The 23,968-nt window shown below is 35.9% G+C and overlaps 2 protein-coding genes across 27 annotated transcripts in view; one reads left to right on the top strand and one right to left on the bottom strand.

The window, feature by feature from the left end:
• Positions 1-22,400, bottom strand: part of Gpalpp1 (GPALPP motifs containing 1) — an 89,256-nt gene extending 66,856 nt beyond the window's left edge. For 24 of the 26 annotated variants that reach the window (XR_015445868.1, XR_015445873.1, XR_015445871.1 and 21 more), the window contains exons 1-7: positions 22,198-22,397; positions 16,392-16,524; positions 15,079-15,222; positions 12,146-12,251; positions 6,049-6,180; positions 5,128-5,292; positions 1,223-1,321 (exon numbers count right to left, since the gene is read on the bottom strand). Coding sequence is in view for 6 of the 26 variants with exons in the window: in XM_087197324.1 (XP_087053450.1) it covers positions 1,223-1,321; positions 5,128-5,292; positions 6,049-6,180; positions 12,146-12,251; positions 15,079-15,222; positions 16,392-16,524; positions 22,198-22,285 (867 nt within the window). In the remaining 20 variants the exon portion in view is untranslated. Of the gene's footprint in view, positions 1-1,222; positions 1,322-5,127; positions 5,293-6,048; positions 6,181-12,145; positions 12,252-15,078; positions 15,223-16,391; positions 16,525-22,197 lie in introns of all 26 variants that reach the window. The other 2 variants (XR_015445884.1, XM_087197325.1) reach the window with 1 other exon arrangement.
• Positions 22,401-22,454: 54 nt separating this feature from the next.
• Positions 22,455-23,968, top strand: part of Nufip1 (nuclear FMR1 interacting protein 1) — a 43,386-nt gene continuing 41,872 nt past the window's right edge. Inside the window, exon 1 of the mRNA XM_004844227.3 lies at positions 22,455-22,902. Within this exon, the coding sequence (XP_004844284.1) occupies positions 22,506-22,902 (397 nt within the window). The 5' untranslated portion in view covers positions 22,455-22,505. The remainder of the gene's footprint in view (positions 22,903-23,968) is intronic.

Below are 23,968 nucleotides of genomic sequence, written 5' to 3'. Positions count from 1 at the left end.
AAGAGAAACTTTATTCCATTCAATTTTCTCCTCTTTCTCTTACCCCTCTAATTTTCCCTTTCTTTTCAGTTAGGGTAGATATTTACATTTTCAGATAGATCCAGTAAGACAAGGTCTGAGTAAAGGAAATCAGTTTAATAAATTGGAAATTCAGCCAGATGTGGTGGTATAAACCTGTAACTCCAACACTTGGGAGGCTGAGGCAGGAGGATCTGAGGCCAGCCTTGGCTACATAGTGAGCTCAAGGCCAGCCTGAACTAGATAGTGAGAGCGTGTCTTAAAAAAAAAAAATTGAACGTTTATTAAAAACTTCTGAGCACTGAGTAAGGTAAAGGATAGAATGGCCTGGGATCGAAGAAGCAGAGGAGGATGGAGAAGTAGTGCAGATCAGCAGCCTTTCCATTGGGTTATCAAGGCCTAGATAATTTTTAAGGTTTACCTATCCATGATTCTCAGCTTTTTCATGTAATCTTTCTTAAAACTGATCTGCCCTATAAAGCATCTTGTAAAGGTGCCTTCTCTTTATAGTTGTAGAAACTATAGAGTAGTGTCTGGGAGGGCAAAATCTCATGGGCACCTAAGAGAAAAATGTGAAGAGCTGGCATAAACAAAAACTTCCTTTAACCAATTAACAGTAAACCCAGAAGGGCTTTGTATCATTCTGTCTTGAACGTATTTCTCAAATGAGTGTAGTGTCCTTTAGAGATGAACATTTTGGCTTTCAGAATGTTCTGAAATCAGATATATTGATGTATGTGGCAATGGAAGAAAGAACAATTTTTGCTTAACATCTACTTCTCTTTAAGGCCTTGCCTATGTCAAAGGATATACTTGAGAACAAAGAAATAAAGAGAGCTTAGTGAACATCAAACAAGGCAATAATAAGAAATGCAGGGGAAGGGGCAGCATCGTATTTCATACAGAAAGATACATTCATGAGTTAATAGAGCTCTTGCTTTCTGATCAAGTGCTATTAATCTCTAGTAATTGAATTTCTGATGTATGACAGGTATAACAAACTGAAAACATATCACATGCACAGGACATTATACATGTATGTACACACATATACATACATACACACAACAGAGTCATGTATATTTCAGGACTTATGTATAGAAAATACCTGAGGCAAACAGGCAGTCATAGGAAAAAAAGAGAAAAAAGAAAACAAAAAAGGAGACGAGAAGTGGAACAAAAATGATATATTTTATTTTCTTACATTGTATAAGGATACCTGCTCAGCCAATCTCTTATCTCTTCCTGAAAATATATATTCCTCATCCTTCTTATTGAGTGACTTCTTTGTTTCTTGTGTTTCCTGAGGAATGAACACAGGTAACACATCACTGAAGCACACAATTATGATAAAATAAAACAAATATTATTTTTAATCAGATTACTTAACAAGAGACTGAACTAAAACTACATCGGGCTTATTAAATTCCTTGTTAGAACATTTATATTCTTGATAAGGGATTGTTAGTGCTTTAGGCTGTGATTTTTCCTGAAAATAAGAAAACAAAACAAAAACTTTACCCAATTAACGGCAAGCACTTACCTATTTATTGAACTTAGGATCTGAGTTCTGACTAACAATGATGAAATACAGAAGTGAAAACAGGGCTTATAAGAAATCCTTATCTGTTTTCAAAAATAGTGAAAAGGAAAAAAGAAATGAAAGGTTTTTTAAAAAAGAATTTTTTCCTTTTGTTTCTTGTGTGTGGTTCTAGGGATTGAACCCAGGGCTTTTTCAAGCAATGTTCTCAAGTCTTCAAAAATTTTTGTTTTTCATTTTGAGACAGGGTCCCACTAAGTTGTCTAGGGTAAGCTCAAATTTTTTCTTTTTTGGTACCAGGGATTGAACTTGGGACCTTGCGCTTGCAAGGCAGGCGGTGGATAAACTTTTGATCCTGGTGCATCATGGGCTGGGGATATTGCGTAGTGTGAAGGCCTTGAGTTCAATCACTGGTACCAATATCAACACATGAAAACACAAAAAACCAACTGTCTTTATTCACAGATGATATGATGTTTTATGTAGAGAACCCAATCTATCCTGGAATCTCTCCTGGAACTTAAAAGCAAGTACAGTAAAGCTACATGATACAACATAAATATACAAAATACATCAGCAATAGACAACTGGAATTTGAAATAAAACAAAGCAAAGATTTTATTTATAAAATCATGAATACAAAAATGAAATAGGAAAACTTTCAATAAACTGTAATAAAAAAAAAGTTACGATATTCTACAGAATATAGAATGAGGAAGGTCCACATGAAATGACTGAAAACCCACTGTTTTCAAGGCACATTTTTATGTTGTTATTTGATTAGGAAAACCAAGGAGGCCTTCATAACAATTTTTATCATAATATGGACTAAAACAACTGGTATTTAATAAGGTATGTTAAAAACAGAATAGTTCATTTCTAATTTTTCCATAAAATTTTCCTCAAAGAACACATTTTTACTTGTAAATATTAAGAGAAAAATGATGTTATGTTAAAATGAAGATGTAAACTTGACCCTTCTATAATGTGCTATTAGATCTTGTCAAGACTTAGAGGTGAGGACACATAGATTTCATTCAATTAACTTATGCAAAAGTTTTTCATTTCTTTCTAATGAACAATCATTTCTTTTAGGGCATGTTGGATAAGGGAATATGACAGGTAAGAGAGAGGTATGAATATGAGTTATGTTGGGAAATCAAATATAAAAAGATAGAGTGGAGAAAACATACTAAGAAGGAAATCTGGCTGAGATCTGTTATAAAAATTAGTCATGAACTTTACATAGGAGCAAAGACACCAGAAAATGAGTAGCTCTATGATGCTATATCATTTCTCAGAAATGATACTATACTCTGTAATAGTACTATACACTGTAATACAGAATTACATAAAAATTAAGAGGTATTATTAATCCCCTTATATCCACTGTTAGCACTGAGCAAAAAATTTGAGCACTAGAACAACCAGGTCTAAAGATCTCAGTCACAGGGATTAAAATAACTTAAGTTCAAACTGTACTGCTTGGTTTCCATTTGAGCTCATTTATTGGTACTATTTTTTTTTTTTTTTTTGGTAGCAGGGATCGAACTTAGGACCTTGTGCTTGCAAGGCAGGCAGCGGCACCACTGAGCTAAATCCCTGGCCCCCATTTGTGCCCTTTTAAAATGACATTTTCCTCTGAGGATGATTCCCTGCATATATAACTGTAGAGTAGTCATCTATATTAACCTTTAGCAAGAAGCAAAACAAGAAAAGAAGACCCACAAATTTAAAAGTCTATTTAAGCAAGGGAATTGTCATTTTGGAGACAATTCTAAAAGGCTAAATTACAAAAACTGTAATATGTTATGTTATGGTTTAGATCTAAAATGGCCCCCAAAGCTTCATGTGTTTTTGGAGGGTGATTAGATTAGTGAGGCATTACAGCTGAATTGCTATTAGAAGGTGTGGTCGGGAGAGAAGAGGAAGGAGCCAGCCAATCATGCAAGGACTGAAACTTTTAAACATGAGTTAAAATAAACCTCTCCTCATTTAATCTGTTGGTGTCAGGTACTGAGTCCCAGTGACAAAGAAAGTGACTGAGATATATCATTAGTATAAAAATACATACCCTAATTATATCATTATTATAAAAATCAAGCAAAGAAAGAATAGATAAATACACTAAAACTAGCCTTTCAATGTCTGTGGCTCATGCATATACCATATCCTTTGTTGACTCTTCTGCCTTCATGTATTACTTCACCTCAACTTTCTATTACCATTCTCAGATGTCCTTGAATCTTTGGAACCAAAGAGAATTTATAATCTTGCTGAAAATGCACAGAGGATGCGAAAATGTAGACTTCAACATACTGTTAATGTTTTAAGAACGATACTATCTCACACCCAACTCTCCACCAAAATGAAAGATCCTTTAAGAGCTCTTTCACATTACCTGTAATCAAATACAATAACTAGAGAACAATTCATTTTAGTTATGGAATAAAAATGAAAACCCTGAGATCTCTAGGAAGTGACAGACAAGACAGACAGAGTTAGCATGAAGAATTAAACGTGGAACTGTTTAGATCAGAATTGAAGTTGTAATCATAAGGCAACAATTAGCCAAGCATTTAAGATGCATATGGGACATTTTGTAGGAATGAAAAGCTTTAAATGGAGCAGTACTGGGGACACTGGTTCCATACACCAGAATATTTAAAAATAAACACAGACTCAAGAGGAGAAAATTAAAAAAAAATGTATTTTATGCACATAAACTCTTTGTATTTTTGATAACTTATTTAATGTATTAATGAAGGCACTTCTTGTCTATCTTGACAGTATTAAGAAGTTTAGTATACCTAAGATACAGTCACTTTGAGAGATTCTTTAGGTATTATTTAATTTGCTAGGTAAATCTGCAAAATGTTTTTTCCAAGATATTTTAAAAGGTATTCTTTCATGTAAATAGTATAATGTTGTACAAGGACCAGGCAACCTGGAGTTAGAAAGACCTAAAGGAGAATTTTGCTTATCATTAATTACCTCTGAGATGCAAAAAAAATTGACCTCATAGTGGTTAGTTTCTGGATGAAAAAGGAATTAAGGGAGCGGAGATTTAGCTCAGTGGTTTTGCCGCCTGCTGCACAAGCACAAGGACTTGAGTTTGATCCCCAGTACCAAAAAAAAAGTCAGAAAAAGGAATTAAGATGTGTTATGTAAATGTACCAACTCCACACAAGTAAGGTAAACATAATGTATTCCAAACATGTACTAATAAAAAGTAAATAAAAAGAGGTCAGTAAACCTATGTCTTAAGGTTTTCTTGAGGTTTAAATAAGGTCATTTATGGGAAAATAGTAGACAAATAGTGTGACTTTCCTTCCTAATAACTTTCCTTCAGGGGGAAAAATCTGTATTTTTCCTTTGGAAACATTAATTTCAAAAATTAGTATCTTTAAATAATTTTGCCTTTTTTTTTTGGTACTGGGCATTGAATTTAGGACCTTGAGCTTGTGAGTCAGGCACGGTGCTACTGAGCTAATTCCCCTGCCCCAATAATTTTGCCTCTTATTTTTTCAAAATTGAGAAAACACAGACAAAAACATATGAACAAACACCTTAGCTTTCCTTTCCCGGTCAGCTGGAGTATCTGTCCAGACTGATCGATCTTCGGATTTGTCATCAGCTCTTCTTTTAAAGGTTCTCGGCCCAAGGCCAAAGTCTTTCATTTCTGGAGGAAGCTCAGTCATCCATGATTCTCTTGTAATTGGTTTAGATGAATCCTTTAAGAGAAATTAAAAAATTTTAAATGCACACAAAAATATACATATATACTATATATAAATAAATACAGTACAAACAATTCTATTTCTCAATTGAGGTTTTAAATTTACTTAACAGACTTTAACAGAAAGGACTGATGTTTTTGTAGTATATACTTGCCATATATGTTGCCATATACTTTCATCCAATTTGTTATTCTTTTGACTATCTTTTGCCATACAGAATATTTTTAGTAAATGAATCTGCCAATCTTTTCCTGTAATTTCTGGATTATATAGCTCCTAAATTAATATTTATGTATATGTGTACATATATAAACCAGGTGTGGTGGTGCATGCCTGTAATCCCAGCACTTGGGAGGCTGAGGCAGGGGGATTGTCACAAGTTCAAGGCCAACCTGGGCTACACAGTGAGACACTGTCTCCAAAAACAAAACAAAACAAAATAAAACAAAACAAAACATCAAAGAAAGACAATGTACATATATATGCAAAATTTGAAAATAAGTATACATATATTTAAATTTTAGAAATATTGGCATATATGTATATATATAATATATATGTATATATTTCAATGTTTATTTCTAACATTTAGGTCTTTTCAATTTAGTTTATTTCTTAAAGGGCCGGGGATTAGCTCAGTGGTTCTGCTGCCTGCCTCCCAAGTACAGGTCCTGAGTTTGATCCCCAGTACCAAAAAAAAAAAGTCTATATATATAGTTTATTTCTTAAAGTATCTTAAAGAAAACTTACATCATCTCCTTTAGTTAGTTTGTCTTTCATTCTCTGGGCCCTTTTTTCAAACTCTGTCGTTACACTATAGTTAACAGGTCCCTTTGCAGGCATTGGTCCAACAATATCCTCATCTTCACTGTTATCTGTTTCCTTATAAAATAAGACATTACCTTTAATCCAAGAGATAGTTACAAGTTACAGAAGAATGATCCTAATTTACTTAAGTTTAATTGAAATGGATTATCCACAGACAATAAAACAAAAAAATAAACAATATATTTATTGCTAGCTTGTTACTGAGCAATGAAGACCCTTTTCCTGCCTTCCTCAAGTGCATGGTAGACAACAAATCCATGGCATACAGATTGTTCCATCTCTTCTCCTATGTTACAGTAGACATCATTAAATTATTTTAGCTTTCTTCCTGATGGACACAGACGTGGGCTTGGAGTTCTTCTCAACACAGGATTCCTGGTACTTATTACTAATACAAGGGCAGTGATCACACATTTGAAAACAATTCTATTCCTGGTACATAAAAAGCTCTTTGGAACAAGATATACATAAACAGGGCATTCTTGGGAGATATATCACCCTTTATGACAAAGAGTCTGTGCAATGATCCATGAACATTGACTCAAATGAGTTAATTCAGTTCCAAAAGTATCTCACTTATCTTAAAGATATAAAATTCTAACAAGTGAATACAACTTGTTCTGATTAAGTAAGTCACTATGATAAATGGTTTCCATGTATGATTTGGTATCGGATGCTATATACACTAGGGCTTAAAGGTTGTCTTTGTTCTCCAGATTTACTAAGACAAGTAACAATGACAGACTAGTCTGTTAGCTTCAACAGACAGCTTCTTCCTCATATTAAAAAAAAAACAAACTAGTACTATCAGGAATTCATTTGTATTACTTTCATCTTCCCTACTAACACCCAACAGTAAGTTTCTACTTGTGTTTTTTCTCTGAGCCTCTATACTAATGCTATTTTCACAAGTAATTACACAATTATTTATTCTCTTACAGCTTACTCTAAATCATACACAGACATTTAGTAAGTATGAACTTTTGCATAAAAGGCCACATTTGGTTCTTATAGCAAAACTGTGAAATGGTATTATTCCTGTTTTCTTCGTGAAGAAATATATTACTTTGGGGTTAAGTTTTTTTTTCCTTTTATTTAAAAAAATTTTTTAAATTTTAAATTAAAAAATTTTTTTTGGTACCGGGGATTGAACTCGGGTGCTTGCACTTGCACAGCAGGCAGTCAAACCACTGAGCTAAATCCCCAGCCCCTTTTCTTTCTTTTTTTGGGACAAGGTTTCCCTGTGTATTTCAAGCTGGCCTTGAACTCACTATGCAGGAAATACATTACTTTAATTCAACTTTTAGTGATTTAATTTTAAGTATTCATAGCTTATTTCTACAATAGTAGGATGATGTCACAGATGTTTATCTTAAATGTATTTATAATTCCTCATAACATAAATACTTGGTGACATAAAGAGATGAAATAAAAAGATATAATGAACTTTTTAAATTGTAACTGTCATGGTCTCAACACAGTATTAGTGTTAGAAGATGGGATAAGCTGGTACTTTTACTTCCAACTAATAAGCACTTTTACTTCTAACTAATAAACTAATGGTACTTTTACAAGTTTTATTAATTTCAACATGTCTTGCTATGAATTTTTAGAAATCTGAATTACCTATGTTGTTGAGAGACATAAATGGGGGAATGGAGAAGCAAACAGAAAACTAGGCCCAACACACTAAACTGAAAATCATAAGTCCACATCTAATGTAGGTATTAATTCATTTTGGTGTCCTGGGTGAGTTATTTAATTATTTAAAAAGGCATTTTCTTAGTGTACTGTACTTGTCACTGGGACAAAATTACTGACACCTACATCTTAAAGGAGAAGATGTTTATTTTGGCTCACATTTTTAGTCTATAGTTGGCTAGCTCCACGCAGAAAGGCATGGTAAAAGGGTCTAATAGAGGAAAGCTGCTCACCTCATGACAGACAGGAAGTAAAGTGTGAAGGGAGGACTTGGGAAGGGAGATGTTTTTCCAAATCACCCATATCCCCAGTGACCTGCCTTTTCTGATCTGACCCCACCTCTGAAACAGCAAGCCAACTATACCACTCCCATAGTCCAATCACCTTTCCAAACACATGAAGGTGGCGGGGGGAGCATTTTAGATCTAAACCATAACTGTTAATACTTTATTCAGAAATACAACAGGAATTATGTACTCTACTGAGTTAGAGTTTAGACTGCAGTGTTAGACCTAATTTGAGGCCCTATTTGCCATTGCAGTAGTCCTGTGACCCGAGGCACATTATTTAATCTTTCTAACCCTTGGTTTTCTTGTCTTTTAGAGGAGGATAACAACTCCTACCAAAAAGTGATCTATAGACAAGAAACACTGCATTTTGTTCATCTCTGAAGCCATGAAACTAGGACATGCTCTAACTCCTGGGGAAGAATGTTGATAATTCTAAGTCAATCACTTTGTCTCATTCTCACTGCCTATCTGACTGACTCAGGAATGAACATGAGATACACTTTTGGTCAAACACGAGCAAAGAGCTTTCTGGAAAGGTTTTCCTTCCCCTAAAAGAGGTGAACAGGATTACTTCCCTTCTGTGTTTGGTCATTGCCAATTGATTGTGAATCTTAGGACTTTGGCAGTCTTCTTGGTATGATGAAAAAAATCAGCCTAAGAGGAATTAACATGCCATAAAAAAAATCCTGGAGCCCTTAATATTATTAGACTATGGCAATGATGGTAAACTTATGGCACACGTGTTATTGTGTTTCTCTTTTAAGCAAAAGATGTTAATGCATGAGTTGTTTTTTCTAACATAAAACCTGAGTACTCAGATTTAATTGCAGTGTTGGCACTTTGCAATAAATAAGTGGGCTTTGGGTTGCAGGTTGAGCACTCAGTCTCTAAAAGTTTCACCATTACTGGGCTATGGAATTAACCAACCCTGGAGTGACTTTACTTCTAGACCTGCTACTATGTATGAAATACATTTTCCATATTTGTAGAATATAGAATGTATACTACCAAGGAAATTACATAAACAACCCATTATCTAACAAAGTACTATACATTAAGTCTAAGTTCCATTTTGAATTGGATTTTGTTATTGGCAGATGAGAGCATTCTAGATGGTATACCACCTCAAAGAACTATTTGGATTAGATTAAGTTTATGTTCATGGTATGCTCTACAGAGTCTGACTTGTAACTGCTCAGTAAATGTAAACCATTAGTATTATTATGTATTTCTTAATTTGGGGATAAATACTGTGCATGAGGACTAAGAGAGGCTCTTCTCTGAGAAAAAAAATCCGAAAAAGATGTGTCTTTTGTAAAAGGTTTAAAAGGAAATTATAAAGAAAATATTTCAGAAGCAAAAGTACTTTAAACAGGTTAAATACCTGTATCCCTGGCCACCTTCAACAGTCATCATTTACTAAGAAAAGTTAGAAGATGTATATGTTGGTGATTTAGCTCAGTGACTCTGTGCCTACCTCGCAAGCACAAGGTACTGAGTTCAACCCCTGGTACCAAAAAAAAAAAAGTAGAATATGTGCCACCTAGGAAATTATATAAACCAACTATTTACTAATTAGATGGGTTAGGGCAAAAGTCTAAGTGTCAATAAAGCTGAGTTGTGCTACATCTTTGAAAAACGTTTTCCTCACTTTTAATTTTGGAAAAATGTATACCTATAGAAAAACACTAACGTAAGTGCACTGAATACCATATATTCTTTCTCAGTTTGATCAATTGCTAACTTTTTTTTTTTTTTTTTTTGAGGCAGGGTCTCCCTTTGTAATTCAGGCTGGCCCTGAACTTACTAGGTAGTCCAAACTGACCTCAAACTCTCGGTGATCCTCCTGCCTCAGTCTCCTGAGTGCTGGGATTACCGGCCTGTGCCACCACACCCAGCTAATTGCTAGCATTTTATCACATATGTCTTTCTTTTTTTGGATTGAACACATATATCTTTTTTGATTCTAACACTTACCCTCCTGTGAGACAGTCATGTGGATATACTTCCTTTTCTCAGGATCACATGCATGACAAGGCCTGAGGCTGAAGCACACTTGCTTGCCCCTTTCCTAAGGATAGTGGCCTACATTTTCCTCGTATTCTTTTCAGAGACAGAGCAGGGAGTTAGCTCAGTCTTCCATTTGGCCAGAAGTCTTTCCTTTCACAATTTATTTTTGTCTTTAATATCCTTATTAGAAAGAATTCCTCATACTTCTCTAATTCTTCAAAGGTACTCTCATGGCATCAATAGTAGAGGCAATAACAGTAATACTGATAATAATGAGAGCTATTATACATTGAATGTCCACTATTCTAATTTAATCTTTACAACAACTCCATTAGGTAAATATTAACAACTTGCATATTATTGACAATGAAACTAAGCTCCCACAGGATTCAAAGTTTGGAATGGGTCTTACCTACCTTCCCAGCCTTATCATTTACCATTTGGCTTCTTTCCACTCTAACATATTGGACTTCTTTAAATCCTAGCTTTCTTCTGCTCCACACTTTTTTTGCCTTCAAATATGCTATTTGAATGATCTGGAACAAAGTTCCCTGCCTTCTTTGCTGACCTACTTTTACTTCATCAACCTCACTTTAGACATTTTCTCAGAGAGTAAGATCTTTTCTCATTTCTTCAGACTAGTTTAGATTCCTGTCATTTATACTTTGTCTCATCTTTTGAATCATTCGTAGTGTTAGAAGTTCTTTACTATATATCTATAGTCATCATTGTCTTGTAAGTGCAATGAGGGCAAGGCCTGAGTCTAATTTACTCAGCCATTCAACAAGTGCTTCTGAATATCTACTGTGTACCAGGCACTAGAGATAAGACAAAAATCTGTCCTTATGCACCCACATTCTAGTGGAAAGAGGACAATAAACAAATAGAACTAGTAAAATGAATGGTGTCTTCAGTGTTGATAAATACTATGGGGGAAAATTAAAGAAAGGAAGGAGATAACAGTAAAAGGAAGAGGGGATTAGCAAATTTAAGTTAGGAGGCTAGATTTGAACTCATTGAGAAAGTCATATTCTAACAACTCCCCCAGAGAAACCTCCTGAAGTTCTTGGAGGTCTGCCATGTAGACATATAGCAGAAGATCATTTTGGACAGGCCTGAACAGCAGGTATAAAAGCTCGGTGGTAGGAGCTGGCCTAGTGTATTTGCAGAGTAACAGCAAAGAGCCCAGTATGGTCGTATTAAAGCAAAAGAAAAATCAGTGGTAATGGAAACCAGATTATATAGGGCCCTGTAAAGACTCCAAATTTTTTGGAGGAGAAATTTGATGGTTTTGAGGGTAATTAACATGATCTGACTTTGTCTCACGCACAGTTTTCCAGCTGCAATGTTAAGAAGAGGCAGAAGAGGGCAAGGGCTAATCAGAGCCTGAAGACCAATCAAATTGATGGAATTATCAGGTCACTTAGGCCAGGGTGGGCCCAGAATAGCTGGATTGTAGATGTCTCTCAAAGGACAGGAACAAGAGTTTATTGACAGTTTGTTCATTCCTGTGACTATCTGCCCGATACACTGCAGATGCTCTAGAAACACTTCTTGAAAGAGAGAATAATAACTCCAAAGTTCATGGTCTTAATCACTGTATTTACTTTCAGTGACCTCAGTGTAACCAGTGAATTCTCAGTGATGAACAGGGGTCTCTTGATTATATCAATTCACTTGTAGAAAGGCACTGCAGCATAACAGACCATGTGCTTTAAAGTCGTAAAAACTGTATGTGAGCTATGGCTCTGATAAGTAAGAACTATAAATTTGGCTGAGATACCCTTTTCTTTAGTCTGTAAGATACAAATAATATGTACAAAAAACCCTAGCAAAATCAATCTTTTTTTTTTAAACATAACTCAGGTTTATGAACAGCTTTTGATTTTATCTATGTTATAATCTTAAATCAATATAAATATAACTGAGTCATAGGTTATATTTAGTCAAGTGATTACAGTTATTACTGAAGTTCTTAATTTGTTACATCTTATTCTTTACACAAACATTTTCCAAACCTGAGAGTTGCAGTATGATGATACTTGTCCTGGATCATCTCTGCCTTTGTCACTTTTCTGTGTAGATTTAATGAAACCAGGGGGCAATGCAGGACCTATTAGAGGCCTAAAAAATAACATGTACCTTTATCATTCTCCTTGACTTTTCAGTTTTCAGAATAAAAGTTCACAACAATCATAAAGTCAATAATAACAAATGTTGAAAATGAGAATTTAACACATTATTTTTACTACTGTTGCTTAATATTTTTCTACTAGGTGTCTTAAACATACTTTTTGCATTTTAAACTATTTATTAGTCAATTAGATACTAAATCAATAATTCTCAATCTTTGTAACAATAGTGCATACCTAAAAGAAATGTACTGAATAAAAATGATAATTAAAAAAAATCCTTATGATGTACTAAAACTTGTGAAGGTCTTTTTTCTATTTTGTGCCTTGACTTTCTTTGTTTTGATATTCACTGTCCATTGAAAAATACTTTAGGGGTATTATAATTACAATAATACCCCTGTTCACAAACACTTCTGTTCACAAACAATTCAGTGTGCAAACAGAAATGTTAGGGAAAAATTTGCTTCCATTCACAAACTCTGCAATGGGTGATGAACGTGACCACAGCCATCTTCCCCAGAATCATGGAACAAATTAAGTCTGTGACCTGAGGTACCACTGTAGTCAGAACTATTTAAGGAGAAATTAAGGTCTTCCAAGGACATACACTGTATGTGCATACGACATGTGTCATTAGTTGGTGGAGTATGTAACGCAGTGATATACAAATTTATCAAGTGTCCTAATCACCCAATGACAATATGGAAGCACAGACGAATGCAAATAATTCGTCGAGACCCATACAAGGAGGAAAATGTACTGAGCTAAGCACATTTCAATTAGTATACTTTTCAGTTTCTTTAAAGCAGTGTAAGTCACTCCATTTAGGACAAAATTAATACTAAAAGTCAACACACTCAGTAAGTTTTTTTGCCAAAGTTCATTTTCTTTCCAGTTGCCCTGCTGCCACACTGAGGGAACTGTTAATTAGTTCAAAGGAGAGAAGTGCCTGCATTATGAGCCTGACTTTATATAGGGAAAAAATAAAAGAGAAAATATATTTTTCACTTTCTTTGATATTTCTCATTTTCTCCATCTTTGCTTATCTGTAGTAGTGTTGTTCCCATGGTTGTCACTGTGCCACTATTAGCAACCCAAATGGCACTGAAATCCTAGGCCTAATTTACCAGGTTGAAATGTGTTCGATTAGTTCCTCACAGACAAGGTTCCTGGCAGAGGAGAGACAGTACTGACAGAAAGTCTGTGTTCTGATCCTGACCACTTAATTAATTCCTGTCTTGGTTCATAAAACCTTTCTGAGCATAAAAGTATTGCATTTGAAAGACAGAAAAGTTTGGCATTGTTATAAAGACCCAATTAGTTATAATTTATAAACTATGAGGAAGCACAGCATGGGCTTTTTTCTGAGTACAATTACTAGCAGAGATACAAATGCAATTATTGTTCAATTTTCTGGCCTCAGGAGATTTGTGGAGAAAAAATTAGTGGTATATAAAATCTTAAATATAGTAAATATCACATAACTATGGAATGCTGTGGTTGTACAAGAATTTTTGACTCTAATATATGCTAGTAAGTATATTTTAAATTACACATAGATTTAATTATTGGCACAATGTAATTCTCAAGAAACAAACTACTGCAGATCTAATGTTTGGGACCAGAAGTGTTTAGAATTTTATACTTTGGAATACTTGCATATACAGAATGAGGTATTTTGGGGACAGGACTTAAATCTAAACATGAAATTCATTCATATATTCCTTATACACACAGCCTGAAGGTAATTTTATGCCATATTTAAAAAAATTTTGTTATGAAACAAAGTTTGTATACCTGGAATTCTCAGACTTTTTGATATTATGTTGGTGCTCCAAAGTTTCAGATTTTGGAACATTTTAGATTTCAGATTAGAGACACTCCAACTATGTGTTTTCTTGAAAGAAATGAAATATCCCAAAGGTCAGCAAACTTTCTATTCAGGGCTAGATAGTAAATTTTAGGCTTTGACAGCTACATTTGGGTCTCTGTGGGTTATTTGTCTTTATTTTTCCAACTACTATTTAAAAATACAAAAATTACTCTTAGTTTAGGGACCATACCAAAAAAAAGGTATCCTATTTAAAAGAACTTGAGTTACATGGAAATCAGGACTTACCAAATACAATTATAAATTTTGAATACAAATGAATATGCATCTTTTCTACTTGTTCTTGCATACTGGTCTATAGTGTTATGAATTATAAACAATTTAGTAATTTTAACTTGGTATTTAAAAATTTTATAGTTCTGAGAAGACAAGAATCAATATTTATTATACATTTACTCTGTGGCAGGCACCAATAAGATACACACACAAGTGGGTACACACAAATAGTAAATCTCAACCATCACAACAATTTTGGTACAGTCACAATCCTAGTTTATAAATAATAAATTTGAGATTCAGAGAAGTTAGTGAAATTATATGTTAGGATTTTTTTCTTCTACAAATATATAATTAAGAAAACAACTGAATTAGAAGTCCAAACCTCAAGATTCAAGCCCTAGGTCTACTACTTATCATGCGTGTCACTTTAACTGTTTAAAGAGGAGAAGATAGAGGTATATTCCACCCAGCCTACCATGAAACACTTTTTCAGTATCAAATAAGAAATGAAGATGTTTTTTACAATCTATCAGTACTATAAGCATATAATATTTTTAGTACAAGGAACAACTATTTTTCCCTATGATCAATCTGAAGAACTATGAAATATACAAATTAAAAAAACAATCTTAGACAATTCTTTAATGAATTAGCACACATAATTGAAATCTTTTAAAGACTGGCCTGAAATATTATAGCCTATCACCTTGGAGGAGAATCATCCTGCTTTTTAAATCCAGGAGGAAGGGCAGGTCCAAAAAACCCATCATCATCATCATCATCATCATCATCATCATCATCATCATCATCATCATCATCATCATCATCATCCTGATTTCTCCTCTGCTTTCTGAAAACAATAATATAAATTTACGCATATACGCCAACACTTTTTCTTTTTTTTTTTTGGTACCGGGGATCGAACTTGGCTCCTTGCGCTTGCGCAGCAGGCAGCGAAACCACTGAGCTAAATCCCCGGCCCAGCCAACACTTTTTCACAAAGAGAAATTTTAAAGGAAGCATTAACTTTAACCACTTGTACAAACACTAAAACAATAAATTAACCTTGCTAAATAAGAAAAAAGTGTATACTACAATAGATCTTAATCTTTATCTGGATTTTATTTTATTTTTCAGTTTTTTGAGACAGGGTCTCGCTATGTAGTTCAAACTGGCCTTGAACTCACTATGTAGTCCAGGATAGTTTCGAACTCATGGCAATCCTCCTGCCACAGCCTCCTAAATGCTGGGATTACAGGCATGTGCCACCACACCTGGTTGGAATTTATTTTTGACCTAAAATAGAAATTGATTACTTTTTCAAAGTAGTAATATACCAGTATTCCATATTTTCTGTAGTAATAAAGATTCCATTAAGTAAATTTTTGAATTGTCTTCTTAGATGTTTCTCAGTGAAAAGTGTATGAGTTAGCTTTTATTCTCATTTAAGGAAGGGTTGTAAATTGCTCTTTCTGTCTCATACTCTTTAAAATGCATAAAATAACATGTTACTCAGTAATATACAAAGAATCAAGTTCTTTTTTTGAGACAGGATCTCACTACATAGTTTAGGCTGGCCTTAAACTCACTGCCATCCTTCTGCCTCAGCTTCCTGAGTGCTGGGGTTACAGGTATATACCACCACGCCCAGCTCAACTTCTTATTTACATTGGTTCATGATGACTAAAGTTAGATTAGAGTGAAATCATTCATTTATTTAAATAAAACATCCACTGCACATACAACTGTAAAAAGAAATTCTATAACTTATTTAGGATATTTACTTCAATAAAACCTTAAGGAAAGGTCCTTATATAAGAGTTTTATTGAAATTCTAGGGACTTCCACAGCTACACATTACTAGAATAATCTTCTTTGTAAAAAGTATAGTTCATAGTGAAAATATTAAATGATTTTTTCCTGTGCTGTATAAATCTAAATATGACATTCCCTTACTAGCCATCTGTTCAGCCAACTCACGCTAGGTTGGAAGCCTGGCTTATTACATAAGTGACTTACCTTGTAGGTGGACCAGTGTCATCTTCTTCAGATTCTTGATTTCCTTCTTCATACAAAGAACTACTGTCTTCATCACTGTCTGATGAATCAGAACTACTGCTTTTATAATTAGGGGGCAGAGCAGGTCCTGCAACTAAAGAAGATTTGTTGTATGTCACAACAAGCCATGAGTATTTCGCTGAGTGCTCCTGGCTTATATTTTTCACTTTTTTTTCTGAAATTCACAGTACTGGCTATCATTTCTTATGGATTTTAATTCTATTCACTACTGTTTTGTACTGTTTTGTGGTTTTGCTTTCCAACTCCAGCAAGCAGAAATCATATTTTACACGGTATCTTTTTAAAAATTCACAAAATCTTAGTAACTAATCTTAGAACAATAACATTATTTCTCTGATGACATGAAATTTTTTTTTTTTTTTTTTTTGGTACTGGGGATCGAACTTGGGTCCTTGCGCTTGCGCAGCAGGCAGCGAAACCACTGAGCTAAATCCCCGGCCCAACATGAAATTTTTGTATTGGTTGGTACACCTGCCAAAACAGCATGTTTTATTTTCTTTTTATAGATAGCACATGGTAAACAATATTTATGCCATGGAACTAAACTACAAATTTGCCACTCCATATGATATCAAATCAAAATGATTCACTCTGGTTTCTAAGAACTACAACTCCAAAAAATGTATTTACTAGCATCACTATATTTTGCAGTTTTCATTTCAAGCTGATTTTTCAAGCAGAAACAAAATTAAGAGTCATGCTGAGCTTTACTGCTTGCTCCTGGAGATACACAGAAGAAAATGAGAATACACTGTGATGGGGATGCTGGGAAGGAGGTGGGGGTCTTCTGAACTCTCGAGAACAACCTGCTCTCACTCTGTGTTTCAACAAAATTATAGTTGTGGCCTTTTGAGATCATGTAGTGCCACAACTATCCATGTTAATCCTCAGATGATGCTAAAAATTTACTGTCCCACTTCCAGAAATGCATGTGTATTAGGCTCGGCAAATACTTATATTTTTAAAGACTTCTGGGCTGGGGCTTTAGTTCAGTGGCACTGCGCCTGCCTTGCAAGTGCAAGGTCCTGAGTTCAATCCCCGGTACCAAAAAAAAGGACTGTGTCATTTTCTCAGAGATTGTGACTTAGTTGGGCCTGAAAATATGATTTTCCAAAGAGCACTCCAGATATGCCATCCATTCAATTTTAATATATCAGAAACTTAAAAAATAAAAACTTATTTAATCCAGACAATAACTCTACTAGGGAGTTATTATCATATTTTACTTTAAAGATAAGAAACTGAGGCACAAAAAGGTTAAGCAACTTGCCCACCCTCACTCCTCAACTAAATAGTGGAGCCAAGGTATGAACCCATAAATCTGATTTCAGGGCCTACGAGCATCCAACATCAACATCTATTCATCCATCATCCATCCATCCATCCATCCATCCAATAAATACTTACTGAGTAAATACTTCTGAAGAAACTCATAAAAAGAAAGCAAATCAATTCAGATAGTTAAAGTGCTGTTCCTAAAACAGGAAAAATATGTGGGCAGGTAATTTTAAAGATAACAGGGAAGGATTCTCTTCTCTGAAAGGAAGTCCTCTGGAAAGAAAACATTGCTTGCAAACCATACAGGAGAGATCAAGAGTAGAGAATATGCATTACAAAGCTGCAAAGAAATGGTTCAATTGTTTGGAACATACTTTGAAAGGGCAAAGAAGATTTGCTATGGTTTAGGAGTGAGAGGTACGGGGAACAAATAAACAAGGAACTGAGGCTGAATCTTAGATTCCTGGCCTGACTGGCTAGCTAGGTAGATGCAATGCTACTCTTTCATTTGGTGGAGTCTCCTAGTCTTCCTGAGCAAGCAGCTTTAGGAGGAAGAGTCAAGTGCTTGTTTTTCACATCTTTAGGACAACCCTTAAAAATTTCAGTGGTGCTATCTGTGGTAGTAGGGTATATTAGTGGGAAGCTCAAGGAAGAAATTAGTGCTAGTTTTGGGACCACTGGCCTATTTCTAAAATTGTTTTTTTATCTCTCTGGGAATGTTATTATGGAATAAGTGCTTAATATGCAATAAATTTACTTAAAAATGGCCCCAAATTTTATGTCAAAAATTTGATGCAGAGCCGGGGATTTAAGCTCAGTGGTTTCAGCGCAAGGACCCAAATTTGATCCCCAGTACCAAAAAGAAAAAAAAAAATTTTTTTGATGCATTTTTTCAGAATTTTTATATGAATCATCAAAGGAAGGAATTTTAGAAAATAAATGCTAAACTTGTAATATAACATGTTTTATGGGCCGGGGATTTAGCTCAGTGGTTTTGCCGCCTGCTGCGCAAGCGCAAGGACCCAAGTTAGATCCCCGGTACCGTAACAACAACAAAAAAATTACATGCCTTAGAATGGAACAATTAAGTAGTAAAAATAGAAAAACACTAAGAATTGAGAATTGAATTCATATCTCTAACTTTTGTTTAGGACTTACTGAAGAATAATGCTGCAGTATGTAAGTGTTCCCCAACTCTAAATGAAGATGATATCTGACCTCTGACCTCAACGAATAATGTGATTAAGAGGAGACTGGGGGACTGTATCTCACTCTCATAGTGACTGATTTTTTCCAACTTTTTCTGGATTCTAAATATTAAAGATAAAAGATTTTTTTTTGTTTCTTTTTTTATATGGAGTTGCTGTTAATTTAACTTATGAATTGGACACTACTGGCTAATTTTGGATTGGTTTGTATCAAGAAGAAATATTACTACTCTTTTATACAGTTCAAATGATTAAAAGGCCTATATGGTTTAAATATATACTGTTCTAGTTATTGCAAAAGAGAACACGCAGATGAAGATGAACCTCATCCAAGAAGAACATATGGTCTTATTTTTTAAAATGATAATGTGAAAAAGTGGTATTAACATAGAATCATTAACTTCTATTTCAGTTGTGTCAGAAGAAATAACTATTACATAATTTAATGAAAGAATATTCAGAGATGGTAATATAAAAAAGAAAAAGAATATTGGAAGTGTAAATTAGTATAAGCCACACTGCAGACTTCCTAGTAAAATTAAGGATGTGCTTGACTCCTTTTTAAAAATAAATATCTGTCTTCTGAATCATATAAATGGTCTCTAAAACATTTTAAGCACCTGAAGTAAACTATTTCATAATTTTCTTTCTTTCTTTTTTTTTTGGTACCGGGGATCGAACTCGGAACCTTCCACTTGGGAGGCAGGTGCCGGAAACACTGAGCTAAATCCCTGGCCATTTCATAATTTTCTTAACGTAGTGACCCTTATCGTTAAGGAAGCTCTCCCTTTGCAATAATAATTTTATAACATTATTGATTCCATGAGAAAAGGGCTTATGCTTTGTATTTCTTATATTTTCCTTGTAACATCTACTACACAGAATTATACACTCAAAAATGGACTCAGTATAGTAAATAAAATAGCATTACAGACCAGCATTAATAGCTGAACACTTACAATTAATTTTTTAAAAATTGATTTTAATGATTGGGGAAACCAACTCTGAATCCTAATTAATGAAATGTTACTCCCCCAAAGCAATTCCATTCTTATTAGATTTGTAATACAAAAAGGCACTCTATTATCTTTTGAATTTCAATTAAAATCTGTAGATATTGGTTTTCTCTTTTATACACATACAGATCTTGCCTCATGACCTACAAAGTCTAAAATATGTAGTTCAGTGCAAAGGCCCAGTGTACAAAGGGAAAAAAAAAAAGACCATGGCTCCATTTAATGTGGCAAAGCACCATCTGGAGTGTGTAGATTGGTCTTTAAAAAATTTTGCACCCTATTGTTTTAACATGGCATGATCTCAGGAGATATTTCCAAGCACTCAATTTCAGAGTGTATATTTGAATGAAGTTTACTTGTTCCATCTGAGACCTATGGGTTTCCCTTCTCCACTGAACTAGTTATTTTTGTCCATGATTTCTTTCTGAGGTAGCCAAGTGTGAGGAACACAGGACAAGATATCAGACTGGGTTTGGGAATCACAACTTGAAGAACATTCTGATATATGCTAGACAGATGAACCCTGAGGCCAGTATGTCCACTGAAATAAAAACAAAAACCACAAATACTACTGTTTGATTCCACTTATATGAGATACTTAAAGTAGTCAAATGTACATGAAAAGAAAGTAGAATGATTCTTGTCAGGTGCTGAGGGGAAGGCAGAATGGGGAGTTTTTGCTTAATGGATACAGGTTTCAGTTTTGCAAGATGAATTTTGGAGAGAGACAGCAGTGATAATTGCACAAAAATGAGAATGTGCCTAATGCCACTGAACTGCATGCTTAAGAACAGTTAATATGATCTGGGAATAGTGGGGCACACCTATAGTCCCAGCACTCTGGGAAGCTGAGGCAGGTGCATCCCCAGCCTAGGCAATTTAGCAAGACCCTGTCTCAAAATAAAAAATAGAATGGTAGGGAATATAGCTCAGTGCAAAGGCCCTGGGTTCAATTCCCAGTACCACACACATGAAAAAAGAGGTCAATATGGTAGATTTTATGTATATTTTATATATGGTTGTACTTATGGTAATAGCCAAAAAATGGAAACTACTCGTACAATAGTAAAATGGATACATTGTTAGAACATTCATCCAGGGGAATTCATTCACACTTTTCTTCAATCTTAGTTTGATGGAAACTACTTTGCTAAAATAAAAGTAAGATTTTATAGTGGTTATAACAGAAATGAGAAGTGAAAGGAACCCTCTAGTGAAAACATGGCTTTTGGGTAGTCAAAGAAGGAAAATTTGATTCAGGAATAGTTGGGATATTCTTTCAGTTTGACTTTTTTCCAACTACAGTGTCAGTCCCAGCCTACACATTAGAACAATCAAAGAAGATAAATACGTCTGAAGGACTCTGAGAAGCATTAATTTTGTATATAGGAAGTGCCTATTGTGTGTTAAGGTAGAAAACCACAAAAGTCCATAGTGAAATAATGGAGACTGATATGTCCAGTAATTGTTCAAATACAACATATTAAAAATACAATATAATTTAAATATACAATATAAATATACAATGTAATTTAAAAAGGGGAAACCCCGAGGGTAAAGAGGAGGGCATAAAAAACACTTCAGAGAGTTTAGAGGAGTCACTTAGGCCTTCAAGGATGGACAGGATTTTGTCAGGTACATCTAGCAGTGCAACCAGAGACCAGAAGCCTAGCGCTGAGGAAGTGCGCAGAAACTGGGACCTGTTGAGTAATGAATGGGCTGTGTGTCAGATGCAAGAACAGAATGAGAAGCTAGGAATGCAGGAGGGTGGCTAGTGGAGCTGGGTGTTCTGCAAGGACTTGTAAGTTAGAAAGCAGTAATAGCCAGAGGCTGAGAGAGCAACTTCGTTCTAATTTGGGCCCCACTAATGACTAGCTGGGTCATCTGGACACCTGTCAGAGCCTTGGTGACCCCATAGGTAACACTGGAATAGTAATCTTTTCCTTGTACAGACGCTGGGAGAATTAAACGTCTGAATGTGTGTTGACCAATTGGCACCGAGTCCGGCTCACATTAAGCACCAAATGGGAGTCTATCGTGGTTATACAGATTATCGGGCCAAGACTCGGTTTCTGAGGCGCCTCCTCCCTACTGCCAAGACTTAGGAGGTTGAGTTAGCTCGAGTTTGGCCGCACCCACTCTCCTCTCTTCCTTCCTCCTAGTTTTCAGACCTTTCCCTCTTAGAGAAGGGCGGGCCAGAGGAGGACGGGTGGGCCTGGTGGACAGGGACACGCCTTCGCTTACCGGGGCTCGGCTCCCGCTCCTCCTCCTCTGCTGTCTCGCGGTTCTTGAAGCCAGGCGGCAGCGCCGGCCCTATCATGTCTCTCGCCATCCGCGGCCGCAGACAATGGTCACGAATACAAGTCTATCAACGCACGTCAGATCTGCCAAAAATCTGACCGCGAGGCGACGCAAATGCCGGAAGTTTTTTCCGGCGCTTGCCAATGACGTATCCGCCTGTGGTTGGCCAAGCCGTGTGACTCCCAGCAACGGAAGTGACGCTTAAAGTCCGTTCCACAGTCGCACGTTGAGCTCCCTACCTGGAGAGCGGCATGGCAGAGCCGGCGGGTGATTTCGGGACTCCTGCTGGTTGGCTTCCAGCCCCTGACCTAGGGTCCCTAAGGGACACCACCCCGCGTCGGGACAACCAGGCATTCTGGGCGATGCTACCACCCCCGCCTCCTCCTTCATCCTCTCCTCTCGCGTCCGGGTCAGAGCCTTTCACCAGGGTGCAGCCTCCTATGGAGGTACAGTCTCTCTCCGGGGCGCCACCTCCCTTCGACGCCCAGATTCTTCCTGGGGCGCAGCCCCCCTTCGACGCCCAGTCCCTCCTTGATTCTCAGCCTCAACTCAGCGGCCGGCCTTATAATTTCCAGGGTTCGACATCATGGTACTGGGGACAGCCTGTTGATAGTTTCCCTCGACATCACAAACCCCACAACCGTCCAGGTAGGCGATTGTTCTTGTGGTACCACCTCTGTACCTTCTGGGTCATCCTCTCTTCCCCATTACTCCCTTTCTTCTCTCCACTATTCCCTAAACTCTTGAAGTCTGGTAATGTCTCAAGATATGTCCTACTGGAATGTTTCCTCTGCTTACTGACTAAATATAGTTGTTATTTATTGGATCCCAGCTGTGTGCCAGGAGCTGGGAATATAACAGTGAGTAACAAAAATCCTTATTTTTATGTAGCTTAACATCCTCCTAGTGTAGGAAGACAGACAACAAGCAGAGTTGTTTATTAGAAGTTAATCAGTGCTGTGGAGAGGGTAATGAATAACTGCAGTTTTAAATATCATTGTCTCATAAGGAAAGAGACATTTGAGTAAAGCTTTCAGAGTGGAAGCTCAGAGCTATGTACTTATATCTGGGTGAGTAGTGATTAGGACTGAAGGAAGGGCAAGTACAAAGGCTTTGAGGAAGGAGCTACGGTATACATCAGAAGTGGTCAGAAAAGATGGAGCCTGGGTCACAGTTGTAGATGACTGGGGAACAGAGCAGAATTTCTAGTCCTTTTAGATCTTGGGATTTTGACTTTTGTTCGTGTGAGGTGGATAGTTTAGGAGAGTGGCATTATCTAATTTATGTTTTGGTGGGTTAAGGTCAGCGCTGATGGAACTGACTGAAAGTGAGGCCTATTAGGAAGCTATTACAGTTCTAGTGGGGACTTGGACAAGGGTGGAGATGCGAGGGTGATGAGAAATAGTCAGATTCTAGATGTAATTTAAAGGTAGGGTCAAAATGATTTGCTGAAAGAATGTGAGGTATGAGATTAAAGAGGAAAACAGAATAACTTTAAGTTTTTGCCAAACAACTTGAATGATGGAATTGCAATTAACAGATATGGGAAAGAGATAAGATGGAGCAGATTGAGATTAAGAGTTGTGTTTGGAATATATTCACATCAAGTAGAAATAGTGAAAAGACTTTTTTATGAGTCAGTACTTTCACATTTTCAGGGGGAAATTTGTAAATTTGGATGTTATCAAGCATATAGACCATATTTAAAGTCACA

The sequence above is a fragment of the Heterocephalus glaber genome, unplaced genomic scaffold (genome assembly GCF_053883595.1).
Source record: "Heterocephalus glaber isolate CG9 unplaced genomic scaffold, H.glaber_assembly_v1.0 deba00001666, whole genome shotgun sequence".
Lineage (NCBI taxonomy): Eukaryota > Metazoa > Chordata > Mammalia > Rodentia > Bathyergidae > Heterocephalus > Heterocephalus glaber.
This window is presented reverse-complemented; position numbering and strand designations above follow the sequence as displayed.